At 54.9% G+C, this 13,839-nt stretch overlaps 1 protein-coding gene across 1 annotated transcript; it reads right to left on the minus strand.

Annotated features, from left to right (window-relative positions):
* Positions 1-1,559: 1,559 nt before the first annotated feature.
* LOC139246991 (transmembrane protein 238-like) lies at positions 1,560-2,031 on the minus strand (the record flags this gene model as incomplete). The annotated part of the gene is made up of 1 exon (XM_070871458.1): positions 1,560-2,031. A coding segment is annotated over exon 1 (431 nt), but the record flags the coding sequence as incomplete, so codon positions are not given.
* Between the last annotated feature and the right edge of the window lie 11,808 nt (positions 2,032-13,839).

The raw sequence follows: 13,839 nt of genomic DNA on the forward strand, positions 1-13,839 counted from the left end.
GGGAGGGAGTTGCGGGATTGTGAGCCAGCCACGATGAAGGAACGGCCGATATATTTCCCAGTCGTGGGATGGTTTGTGTGTGTGTGTGTGTGACTGGGAGGGAGAACGTGGAGGTGATGACGTTCCCGTGCACCTGATGCCCTCGTCCTTCGAGGCCGGGGTAGCGGTGGCGGGTTCGGGAGGTTGCTGCCGGAGAAGCCTTGGCGAGTTGCCGCGAGTTGCATCTTGTAGACGGTGCTCACCGCAACCACGGTGCGCCGGTGGGGGAGGGAGGGAGTGTTCGGAGGTGCTGGGTAGCGCGGCCCATCGAGCGGGGCTGCTCTGTCCTGGGTGGTGTCATAGAAACTTAGAAAATAGGTGCAGGAGTAGGCCATTGGGCCCTTCGAGCCTGCACCGCCATTGGGCCCTTCGAGCCTGCACCGCCATTGGGCCCTTCGAGCCTGCACCGCCATTGGGCCCTTCGAGCCTGCCCCCGCCATTGGGCCCTTCGAGCCTGCCCCACCATTCAATATGATCATGGCTGAACATGCAACTTCAGTACCCCACTCCTGCCTTCTCTCCATACCCCCCTGATCCCTTTAGCCGTAAGGGCCACATCTAACTCCCCTTTTGAATATATCCAACGAACTGGCCCCCAACAACTTTCTGTGGTAGAGAATTCCACAGGTTCACAATTCTCTGGGTGAAGAAGTTTCTCCTCATCTCGGTCCTAAATGGCTTACCCCTTATCCTTAGACTGTGTGAGCCCTGGTTCTGGACTTCCCCAACATCGGGAACATCCTTCCTGCATCTAAACCTGTCCAGTCCCGTCAGAATTTTATATGTTTCTATGAGATCCCCCTCTCATCCTTCTAAACTCCAGTGAATATAAGCCCAGTCGATCCAGTCTTTCTTCATATGTCAGTCCTGCCATCCCGGGAATCAGTCTGGTGAACCTTCGCTGCACTCCCTCAATAGCAAGAATGTCCTTCCTCAGATTAGGAGACCAAAACTGAACACAATATTCCAGGTGTGGCCTCACCAAGGCCCTGTACAACTGCAGTAAGACCTCCCTGCTCCTATACTCAAATCCTCTCGCTATGAAGGCCAACATACCATTTGCCTTCTTCACCGCCTGCTGTACCTGCATGGCCAACTTTCAATGGCTGATGTCCCATGACACCCAGGTCTCGTTGCACCTCCCCTTTTCCTAATCTGTCACCATTCAGATAATATTCTGCCTTCCTGTTTTTGCCCCCAAAGTGGATCACCTCACATTTATCCACATTATACTGCATCTGCCACGCATTTGCCCCACTCACCTCACCTGTCCCAAGTCTTATATCCTCCCTCATTTTTCCTACAACGCAACCTTGACCCGGATCTCTCGCCCCACCCCCCGCTCCCACCCCCCTCATGCAACACCACCAGCCACAGCGCGTGGGCGCTGCAAGTCAGCCGTGGCACCGACGGAATTGGTGGCCCAGCGCCGGCGCTGTCCTCTCCCAATCTCTCTCTCTCTCTCTCTCCCTCTCTGCCTTTGGGGGGGGGGGTCAAGCTCCTCCCCGCGAAATCCTCACCCCGTGGCGGCCTCTCCGCGAGCCTGCCCGTCCGTCTTCTGGAGCTCCTTGAGCCTGAGGGGCGGGCGGACAGCGGCCCGTGCCCCTCCTCCCCCCGATCCGCAACTGGCGACACCGGCAGGACCCGCGTGCACGGAGACGCTGCGCGAGATCTGGCGCACCAGCCGGTTCAGGCGGGACTCCTTGGGCCGGTAGTCGCGGGCCAGCTCGGCGGCCGAGATCTCCATGTTGCCCGTGTACCAGAAGACCCAGCCGATGAGGCTGACAAAGACCACGATGGCCCCGGTGTAGATCAGCATGTCGCCGTAGTCGCGGCCCGCCCGCTGCAAGTCGGCAAAGATCCCCACCAGCAGGGTGGCCAGGCCCACGGCGTCAAGCACCACTGCCAGCCACAGTGCGTAGGTGCAGCGGGTCAAGCCCATCAACGACATAATTGGTTCCCACTACCGGCGCTGTCCTCTCTCTGTCTCTCTCTGTCCTCTCTCTGTCCCTCTCTGTCTCTCTCTCTCTGTCTCTCTCTCTCTGTCTCTCTCTCTCTCTCTCTCGCTCTGTCTCTCGCTCTCTGTCTCTCTCTCTGTCTCTCTCTCTCTCTCCCTCTCTCTGTCTCTCTCTCTCTCTCTCTCTCTGTCTCTCTCTCTCTCTGTCTCCCCCTCTCTATGTCTCTCTCTTTCTCCCTCTCTGTCTTTCTCTCCCTTTATCTCTCTCTTTCTTTCTCTCTCTGTCTCTCTCTCTCTCTGTCTCCCCCTCTCTATGTCTCTCTCTCTCTCTCTCTCTGTCTCTCTCTCTGTCTCTCTCTCTCTCTGTCTCCCCCTCTCTATGTCCCTCTCTTTCTCCCTCTCTGTCTTTTTCTCTCCCTTTATCTCTCTCTTTCTTTCTCTCTCTCTCTATGTCTCTCTCTCTCTGTCTCTCTCTCTCTGTCTCTCTCTCTCTCTCTCCCTTTATCTCTTTCTCTCTCTCTCCCTCTCTCTCTCTCTGAATCTGTCTCTCTCTCTGTCTCTCTCTCAATCTCTCTCTCTTTCTCTCTCTCTCTCTGTCTGGCGCTCTCCCTTTATCTCTTCCCTACACACACACACTTTATCTCTCCCTCCCCTTATCTTTCTCTCTCCCGACACACTCTCTCTCTGTCTCTCTCTTTCTCCCTCTCTGTCTTTCTCTCTCCCTTTATCTCTTTCTCTCTCTCTCTCTCTGTCTCTCCCTTTATCTTTCTCTCTTCCTCTCTCTGTCTCTCTCCTTCTCTCTCTCTATCTTTCTCTCTCCCTTTATTTCTTTCTCTCTCTCTCTCTGTCTGTCTCTCTCTGTCTCTCTCTCTCTGTCTCTGTCTCTCTCTCTCTCTCTGTCTCTCTCTCTCTCTCTCTCTCTCTCTCCGGGGGAGCTCAGACCTTGAACCGCGCCCTTTACCTCTGCCCTCGTACCCGATCCCCCCGCCTATTGTCGACCTGTTGAACAAGCTCAGCCAACCTCCAGGAAACGCAGTTCAGGGCCGGACAGGCTAGGAGCAGGAGGGGGTTGGGAGTGGGGGTGGAGCGAGCGACAGGTAACTCATTCACTGCCACAGGTGTGTCTCTACCTGTCCCTGAGTCGCAGGCTGCATTGTACAGACTGGAGCAGCAAGGTATGAAACACACACTTTCTCCCCTCCACACTTGACCATTCCAACGCACTCCTGGCCGGCCTCCCACATTCTCCCCGACTTAAACTCGGCTGTCCCCGTGTCCTAACTCACACCCAGTCCCACTCACCCATCACCCCCTGTGCCCCGTGTCCTAACTCACACCCAGTCCCACTCACCCATCACCCCCTGTGCTCACTGACCCCGTGTCCTAACTCACACCCAGTCCCACTCACCCATCACCCCCTGTGCTCACTGACCCGTGTCCTAACTCACGCCCAGTCCCACTCACCCATCACCCCCTGTGCTCACTGACCCCGTGTCCTAACTCACACCCAGTCCCACTCACCCATCACCCCCTGTGCTCACTGACCCGTGTCCTAACTCACACCCAGTCCCACTCACCCATCACCCCCTGTGCTCACTGTCCCGTGTCCTAACTCACACCCAGTCCCACTCACCCATCACCCCCTGTGCTCACTGACCCACATTGGCTCCCGGTTAAGCAACGCCTCGATTTCAAAGTTCCCCATCCGTGTTTCCAAATCACTCCCCTCCTCCCTATCTCTGTAACCTCCTCCAGCCCCTACAATTCTCACCCTCCTGTTCAAATCCCTCCCTCGCCCCCCTCCCTATCTCTGTAACCTCCTCCAGCCCCTACAATTCTCATCCTCCTGTTCAAATCCCTCCCTCGCCCCCCCCTCCCTATCTCTGTAACCCCCTGAGATCTCTGCGCCCCTCCAATCCTGCCCCCTTGAGCATCCCCCGATCGCTCCACCATCGGCGGCCGTTCCTTCAGCTGCCTGGGGCCCCAAGCTCTGGAACTCCCTCCCTAAACCTCTCCGCCTCTCTCTCTCCTCCTCCTTCAAGACGCCCCTTAAAACCCACCTCTGTGGCCCAGCTTTTGGTCGCCTGTCCCCAATATCTCCCGCTGTGTCTCGGGGTCGAGTTGTGTTTGATAATCGCTCCTGTGAAGCATCTTTGGGATGTTTTACAACATTAAAGGATCTAAATAAATACAAGTTCTTATGAGAGACTAGAATCTGTGGAAGGAGAGAGAGATCTGGGCCTTAAAGTCACACAAACCACTTAAAGTTGGCAGACAGATGAAAAAATATCGTCAGAAAGGCTACGAGATAAGTTCCTCTTTATCTCCAGGGTGCATTGAACATTCAGCCCCTCGAGCCTGTTACACAGGAACAGGAGGAGGCCCATTCAGCCCCTCGAGCCTGTTACACAGGAACAGGAGGCCCATTCGGCCCCTCGAGCCTGTTACACAGGAACAGGAGGAGGCCCATTCAGCCCCTCGAGCCTGTTACACAGGAACAGGAGGAGGCCCATTCAGCCCCTCGAGCCTGTTACACAGGAACAGGAGGAGGCCCATTCAGCCCCTCGAGCCTGTTACACAGGAACAGGAGGCCCATTCAGCCCCTCGAGCCTGTTACACAGGAACAGGAGGAGGCCCATTCAGCCCCTCGAGCCAGTTACACAGGAACAGGAGGAGGCCCATTCGGCCCCTCGAGCTTGTTACACAGGAACAGGAGGCCCATTCAGCCCCTCGAGCCTGTTACACAGGAACAGGAGGCCCATTCGGCCCCTCGAGCTTGTTACACAGGAACAGGAGGCCCATTCAGCCCCTCGAGTCTGTTACACAGGAACAGGAGGCCCATTCAGCCCCTCGAGCCTGTTACACAGGAACAGGAGGCCCATTCAGCCTCTCGAGCCTGTTACACAGGAACAGGAGGAGGCCCATTCAGCCCCTCGAGCCTGTTACACAGGAACAGGAGGAGGCCCATTCAGCCCCTCGAGCCTGTTACACAGGAACAGGAGGAGGCCCATTCAGTCCCTCGAGCCTGTTACACAGGAACAGGAGGAGGCCCATTCAGCCCCTCGAGCCTGTTACACAGGAACAGGAGGAGGCCCATTCAGTCCCTCGAGCCTGTTACTCAGGAACAGGAGGAGGCCCATTCAGCCCCTCGAGCCTGTTACACAGGAACAGGAGGCCCATTCAGCTCCTCGAGCTTGTTACACAGGAACAGGAGGAGGCCCATTCAGCCCCTCGAGCCTGTTACACAGGAACAGGAGGCCCATTCAGCCCCTCGAGCCTGTTGCAAAAGAACAGGAAGCCCATTCAGCCCCTCGAGCCTGTTACACAGGAACAGGAGGAGGCCCATTCAGCCCCTCGAGCCTGTTACACAGGAACAGGAGGAGACCCATTCAGCCCCTCGAGCCTGTTACACAGGAACAGGAGGCCCATTCAGCTCCTCGAGCCTGTTACACAGGAACAGGAGGCCCATTCAGCCCCTCGAGCCTGTTACACAGGAACAGGAGGAGGCCCATTCAGCCCCTCGAGCCTGTTACACAGGAACAGGAGGCCCATTCAGCCCCTCGAGCCTGTTACACAGGAACAGGAGGAGGCCCATTCAGCCCCTCGAGCCTGTTACACAGGAACAGGAGGAGGCCCATTCAGCCCTTCGAGCCTGTTACACAGGAACAGGAGGAGGCCCATTCAGCCCCTCGAGCCTGTTACACAGGAACAGGAAGCCCATTATGGAGACCAGAACTGTGCACGGTGCTCCAAGTGTGGTCTAACCCAGGGATATGGAGACCAGAACTGTGCGCGGTGCTCCCAGTGTGGTCTAACCCAGGGATATGGAGACCAGAACTGTGCACAGTGCTCCCAGTGTGGTCTAACCCAGGGATATGGAGACCAGAACTGTGCACGGTGCTCCCAGTGTGGTCTAACCCAGGGATATGGAGACCAGAACTGTGCACGGTGCTCCCAGTGTGGTCTAACCCAGGGATATGTAGACCAGAACTGTGCACAGTGCTCCCAGTGTGGTCTAACCCAGGGATATGGAGACCAGAACTGTGCACGGTGCTCCCAGTGTGGTCTAACCCAGGGGATATGGAGACCTAGAACTGTTCACGGTGCTCCCAGTGTGGTCTAACCCAGGGATATGGAGACCAGAACTGTGCACGGTGCTCCCAGTGTGGTCTAACCCAGGGATATGGAGACCAGAACTGTGCACGGTGCTCCCAGTGTGGTCTAACCCAGGTATATGGAGACCAGAACTGTGCACGGTGCTCCCAGTGTGGTCTAACCCAGGGATATGGAGACCAGAACTGTGCACGGTGCTCCCAGTGTGGTCTAACCCAGGTATATGGAGACCAGAACTGTGCACGGTGCTCCCAGTGTGGTCTAACCCAGGGATATGTAGACCAGAACTGTGCACAGTGCTCCCAGTGTGGTCTAACCCAGGGGATATGGAGACCAGAACTGTGCACGGTGCTCCCAGTGTGGTCTAACCCAGGGATATGGAGACCAGAACTGTGCACGGTGCTCCCAGTGTGGTCTAACCCAGGTATATGGAGACCAGAACTGTGCACGGTGCTCCCAGTGTGGTCTAACCCAGGGATATGGAGACCAGAACTGTGCACGGTGCTCCCAGTGTGGTCTAACCCAGGGGATATGGAGACCTAGAACTGTTCACGGTGCTCCCAGTGTGGTCTAACCCAGGGATATGGAGACCAGAACTGTGCACGGTGCTCCCAGTGTGGTCTAACCAAGGGATATGGAGACCAGAACTGTGCACGGTGCTCCAAGTGTGGCCTAACCCAGGGATATGGAGAGCAGAACTGTGCACGGTGCTCCCAGTGTGGTCTAACCCAGGGATATGGAGAGCAGAACTGTGCACGGTGCTCCCAGTGTGGTCTAACCCAGGGATATGGAGACCAGAACTGTGCACGGTGCTCCAAGTGTGTCTAACCCAGGTATATGGAGACCAGAACTGTGCACGGTGCTCCCAGTGTGGTCTAACCCAGGGGATATGGAGACCAGAACTGTGCACGGTGCTCCCAGTGTGGCCTAACCCAGGGATATGGAGACCAGAACTGTGCACGGTGCTCCCAGTGTGGTCTAACCCAGGGATATGGAGACCAGAACTGTGCACGGTGCTCCCAGTGTGGTCTAACCCAGGTATATGGAGACCAGAACTGTGCACGGTGCTCCCAGTGTGGTCTAACCCAGGGATATGTAGACCAGAACTGTGCACAGTGCTCCCAGTGTGGTCTAACCCAGGGATATGGAGACCAGAACTGTGCACGGTGCTCCCAGTGTGGTCTAACCCAGGGGATATGGAGACCTAGAACTGTTCACGGTGCTCCCAGTGTGGTCTAACCCAGGGATATGGAGACCAGAACTGTGCACGGTGCTCCCAGTGTGGTCTAACCCAGGGATATGGAGACCAGAACTGTGCACGGTGCTCCCAGTGTGGTCTAACCCAGGTATATGGAGACCAGAACTGTGCACGGTGCTCCCAGTGTGGTCTAACCCAGGGATATGGAGACCAGAACTGTGCACGGTGCTCCCAGTGTGGTCTAACCCAGGTATATGGAGACCAGAACTGTGCACGGTGCTCCCAGTGTGGTCTAACCCAGGGATATGTAGACCAGAACTGTGCACAGTGCTCCCAGTGTGGTCTAACCCAGGGGATATGGAGACCAGAACTGTGCACGGTGCTCCCAGTGTGGTCTAACCCAGGGATATGGAGACCAGAACTGTGCACGGTGCTCCCAGTGTGGTCTAACCCAGGTATATGGAGACCAGAACTGTGCACGGTGCTCCCAGTGTGGTCTAACCCAGGGATATGGAGACCAGAACTGTGCACGGTGCTCCCAGTGTGGTCTAACCCAGGGGATATGGAGACCTAGAACTGTTCACGGTGCTCCCAGTGTGGTCTAACCCAGGGATATGGAGACCAGAACTGTGCACGGTGCTCCCAGTGTGGTCTAACCAAGGGATATGGAGACCAGAACTGTGCACGGTGCTCCAAGTGTGGCCTAACCCAGGGATATGGAGAGCAGAACTGTGCACGGTGCTCCCAGTGTGGTCTAACCCAGGGATATGGAGAGCAGAACTGTGCACGGTGCTCCCAGTGTGGTCTAACCCAGGGATATGGAGACCAGAACTGTGCACGGTGCTCCAAGTGTGTCTAACCCAGGTATATGGAGACCAGAACTGTGCACGGTGCTCCCAGTGTGGTCTAACCCAGGGGATATGGAGACCAGAACTGTGCACGGTGCTCCCAGTGTGGCCTAACCCAGGGATATGGAGAGCAGAACTGTGCACGGTGCTCCAAGTCTGGCCGGCGTTTATTGCCCACACCCTAACCTCCTTCTTGAACCGCTGCAGTCCCGTGTGGTGAAGGTGCTCCCCCCCCCACAGCGCTGTTGGGGGAGGGAGTTGCGGGATTGTGAGCCAGCCATGATGAAGGAACGGCCGATATATTTCCCAGTCGAGGGATGGTGTGTGTGTGACTGGGAGGGAGAACGTGGAGGTGATGACGTTCCCGTGCACCTGATGCCCTCGTCCTTCGAGGCCGGGCTAGCGGTGGCGGGTTTGGGAGGTTGCCGCCGGAGAAGCCTTGGCGAGTTGCCGCGAGTTGCGTCTCGTAGACGGTGCTCACCGCAGCCACGGTGCGCCGGTGGGGGAGGGAGGGAGTGTTCGGAGGTGCTGGGTAGCGCGGCCCATCGAGCGGGGCTGCTCTGTCCCGGGCGGGTTGTCGGGAGCTTCTCCAGTGTTTGTCGGGAGCTGGAACTCATCCCGGCAACTGGAGAGCGTCCCATCGCCTGATGCTCCTGACTTGTGCCTTGTTGACGGCGGAGAGGCTTCGGGGGGAGTCGGGAGGTGAGGCACTCGGTCGCAGAATAGCCAGCCTCTGACCTGCTGTTGTCGCCGGAATATTTATGCGGCTGTTCCGGTTTAGTTTCTGGTCAATGGTGACCTACAATGGTTAATACGAGGCATTCAGCGATGGTTAGAAGAATGAGAGGTGATCTTATCGAAACGTATCAGATTATGAGGGGGGGGCTCGACAAGGTGGATGCAGAGAGGATGTTCCCACTGATGGGGGAGACTAGAACTAGGGGGCATGGTCTGAGAATAAGGGGCCGCCCATTTAAAACTGAGATGAGGAGGAATTTCTTCTCTCAGAGGGTTGTAAATCTGTGGAACTCGCTGCCTCAGAGAGCTGTGGAAGCCGGGACATTGAATATATTTAAGACAGAGATAGACAGTTTCTTAACCGATAAGGGGGCGGGCAGGGAAGTGGAGCTGGGTCCATGATCGGATCAGGCCACGAGACAGGGATTGAGAGGCAGAGAGATAGAGAGACAGAGAGAGAGCGAGAGAGAGAGATAGTGTGAGAGAGAGAGAGACAGGGATTGAGAGGCAGAGAGATAGAGAGACAGAGAGAGAGCGAGAGAGAGAGATAGTGTGAGAGAGAGCGAGACAGAGAGAGAGTGCGAAAGGGAGACAGAGATTGAGAGAGAGAGGGACGAACAGAGAGAGAGAGAGAGAGGGCGAAAGAGGGAGGGATACAGTGTGAGAGAGAGAGTGAGACGGAGAGAGATAGAGAGACGGAGAGAACAATAGAGAGAGAGAGCGGGAGAGAGAGAGGTAGAGAGAGAGGGAGAGAAACAGAGAGAGAGAGAAAGCGAGAGAGAGAGCGATGAAGCGATACAGAGTGGGAGAGAGGGAGAGAGACAGAGACAGAGGGAGAGAGAGAGGTAGCGAGACAGAATGGGAGAGATAGAGAGAGAGCGAGGGAGAGTGGGAGAGGGAGATAGAGGGAGTGAGACAGAGAGACAAACAGAGAGGTGCTCTCTCTCCAAATGTAATTAACTATAAGACCGCAGGTAACTAACTAACAAAACGGATCAGATAATGAGGGGCTCGACAAGGTGGATGCAGAGAGGATGTTCCCACTGATGGGGGAGACTAGAACTAGGGGGCATGGTCTTAGAATAAGGGGCCGCCCATTTAAAACTGAGATGAGGAGGAATTTCTTCTCTCAGAGGGTTGTAAATCTGTGGAACTCGCTGCCTCAGAGAGCTGCGGAAGCCGGGACATTGAATACATTTAAGGCTGAGATCGATAACAATTTTGGACACAAATTGAATGAAGGCTTTCGAATTCTTCATGCTCCTAAACCCCAATGAGCAGAGGCCCAGCCTGCTCACACATTGCTGTTCCTCACATCTTTGCATCCTCAGCAAACTTGGCTACTTTACACTGGGTCCCTTCTTCCAAGTCGTTAAAAGAGATTGTAAATAGTTGGGGCCCCAGCACTGATCCCTGGGGGGAACCCCACAAGTCACTGTTTGCCAACCCGAGAATGAACCATTTATCCCGACTCTCTGTTCTCTGTTAGTGAGCCCATCCTCTATCCATGCTAATATATTACCCCCCAACCCCGTGAACTTTTATCTCGTGCAGTAAATAGCTGGGGCCCCAGCACTGATCCCTGGGGCAACCCACTAGTTACTGATTGCCAGCCCGAGAATGAACCATTTATCCCGACTCTCTGTTCTCTGTTCGTCAACCAATCCTCTGTCCGTGCTAATATATTACCCCCCAACCCCGTGAACTTTTATCTTGTGCAGTAAATAGCTGGGGCCCCAGCACTGATCCCTGGGGCAACCCACTAGTTACTGATTGCCGACCCGAGAATGAACCATTTATCCCGACTCTCTGTTCTCTGTTCGTCAACCAATCCTCTATCCGTGCTAATATATTACCCCCCAACCCCGTGAACTTTTATCTGTTGCAGTAAATAGTTGAGGCCCCATCACTGATCCCCTGCGGCACCCCACTAGTTACTGATTGCCGATCCGAGAATGAACAGTTGTCCCGACTCTCTGTTCTCTGTTAGTGAGCCCATCCTCCGTCCGTGCTAATATATTACCCCCAAACCCCGCGAGCTTTTATCCTGCGCAGTAACCTCTCGTGTGGTACTTTATCGAAGGATTGCTCAAACTGCCTTCGGTCACTGAGCAGGGAAGGGGGTTTGGGTCCACTGGGATTCTCACACCAGAAATCGGAGCCAGGAGTGGGCCATTCGGCCCCTCGAGCCCTGCTCCGCCATTTAATACCATCGTGGAACCTGCACCTATTTTCTATGTCTCTATGTTACAAGGACACCTTCAAAGCCGCCCTGATAAAGCGCAGCATCCCCACTGACACCCAGGAGTCAATCGGGTTGCCAATCAGTCGCTATTGGGGGTGCGGCAGGGATCAGAGCTGGGGCCCCAGCTATTTACTGCACCAGATAAAAGCTCACGGGGTTGGGGGGTAATATATTAGCAGGGACAGAGGATTGGCTAACGAACAGGAAACAGAGAGTGGGGATAAACGGTTCATTCTCGGGTGGGCCATCAGTCACTCGTGGGGTGCGGCAGGGATCAGAGCTGGGGCCCCAGCTATTTAAGATCGCTATCAATGATTTGGGCGAGGGCACCGAATGTAATCTATCCAGGTTCGGTGATGATACAAAGCTCGGTCGGTGCGTAAGTTGTGAAGAGGACACGCAGAGAGGCTTCAAGGGATTATCGACAGGCTAATCGCGTGGGCAAGTACACGGCAAATGCAGTTTAATGTGGAGAAATGCGTGATCCACTTTGGTGGGAACAACATAAGGACAAAGTATTATTTAAAGGGTGAGGGCTTGGGGAAGTGTCGAGGTACAGAGGGGACCTGGGTGTCCTTGTACACCGGTCATCGAAAGCCAACACGCAGGGGCAGCGAGCAGTGAGGAAGGCAAGTGGTCCGTTGGCCTTCACTGCGAGAGGGTTTGAGTCCAGGAGCAAGGAGGTCTTACTGCAGTTACACAGGGGCCTCGGTGAGACCACACCTGGAGTACTGTGAGCAGTTCTGGTCTCCTTACCCAAGGAAGGATACACTCGCCGTAGAGGGAGTGCAGCGAAGGTTCACCAGACTGATTCCCGGGAGGGCAGGACTTGCCGGATGAGGAGAGATTGGGTCGATGACAGAAGACCGTAAGAAATAGGAGCAGGAGTGGGCCATTCGGCCCCTCGAGCCCTGCTCCGCCATTTAATACCATCGTGGCCTGATCCGATCATGGACCCAGCTCCACTTCCCTGCCCGCCCCCTTATCGGTTAAGGAACTGTCTATCTCTGTCTTAAATATATTCAATGTCCCGGCTTCCACAGCTCTCTGAGGCAGCGAGTTCCACAGATTTACAACCCTCTGAGAGAAGAAATTCCTCCTCATCTCAGTTTTAAATGGGCGGCCCCTTATTCTAAGACCATGCCCCCTAGTTCTAGTCTCCCCCATCAGTGGGAACATCCTCTCTGCATCCACCTTGTCGAGCTCCCCCCTCATAATCTGATACCTTTCGATAAGATCACCTCTCATTCTTCTGAACTCCAATGAGTAGAGGCCCAACCTCCTCAACCTTTCCTCATAAGTCAACCCCCTCATCCCCGGAATCGACCGAGTGAACCTTCTCTGAACTGCCTCCAAAGCAAAGTGTGTCCTTTGGTAAATACGGAGAGCAAAACTGTGCACGCAGTACTCCAGGTGTGGCCTCACCAATACCCTGTGTAACTGGAGCAAGACTTCCCTGCTTTTGTACATACAGGGAATAATACACAAAGATTAAATATTGTTTCCCGATTATCCCAAGTTCCCCAATCGATACAGTCACAGAGATATTAATCGTTGGCGACGAATATTTAATCCCAGATTACTCCCCCCTCTCTCTCTCTCTCTCTCTCTCACTCACTGCCCCAATTGCAGCCTATTGATCTGTTTTAAGATACTTTGAGATCGAGTAAACGTACAGGTGGAGAGGCCGCTCCGGATTCCGGGGGATTTCCGGATTCCGGAACGTCGTTGCCTGGGCTGAGGTTGGTGGGGTTGGCCAGCTGAGGTTAGTGGGGGGGGGAGGGGAGAGCCGGGGGAGCCGAGGTGGGCGGGGGGAGAGTCTGGATTCCGAAACATTCCGAATTTTGGAACTCTGGATTTTGGACGCTCAAAAATCAATATTGACCCCGGAATATCCCAAGTGCCCCAATTAATATATTTTGAGCTTTATCAATATAGAAGAGTAATATTATGCCCCTGAATAGTTCCCTCGCTGACTCATTCCCCCGTTGATGTATTTACAGATAGATTGATGGACAGATATTGATCTCATTCCGTTGATATAAATCTATCTGTAAATATATTCAGATATTGTCCGCATGTTCCCCCCCCGCCCCCCAGACACCAGACTCCCGAAGCGAGCGCTCGACTCGGAACTCCTGCACGGGCGCGCGAGCCCCAAGGTGGGCAGAGGAAACGTTCTGCAAGGGACACACCCACTCCCCTGATAAAGTGCAACACCACCCCCCCACCCACCGACACCTGGGAGTCCCCCCTGGCCCAAAGACCAGTCCGCCCCTAAATGGTGGAAGTGCATCCGGGAGGGCGCCGAGCACCTCGAGTCTCGTCGCCAATTGCGAGCACGCAGAAAGCAAGCGCAAGGCAGCGGAAGGAGCGTGCGGCAAACCTGTCCCACCCTCCCCTTTCCCTCAACGTCTATCTGTCCCACCCTCCCCTTTCCCTCAACGTCGATCTGTCCCACCCCGTGACAGGGACTGCGACTCCCGTATTGGACTATTCAGCCACCTTAGGCCTCGTTTTTAAGAGTGGAAACAAGTCTTCCTCGATTCCAAGGGGCTGCCTCTAACGATGAGATATAGACAAGTGATATTAACCCCTATACTCATTCCGTTCTATACTCTCTGCCCCAATTTAAACAGAGAGAGATATTTTACGATATTTAGACATTAATATTGACTCATTATCCCCAAGTGCTCCATGT

Source organism: Pristiophorus japonicus, unplaced genomic scaffold, assembly GCF_044704955.1.
Source record: "Pristiophorus japonicus isolate sPriJap1 unplaced genomic scaffold, sPriJap1.hap1 HAP1_SCAFFOLD_2480, whole genome shotgun sequence".
NCBI lineage: Eukaryota > Metazoa > Chordata > Chondrichthyes > Pristiophoridae > Pristiophorus > Pristiophorus japonicus.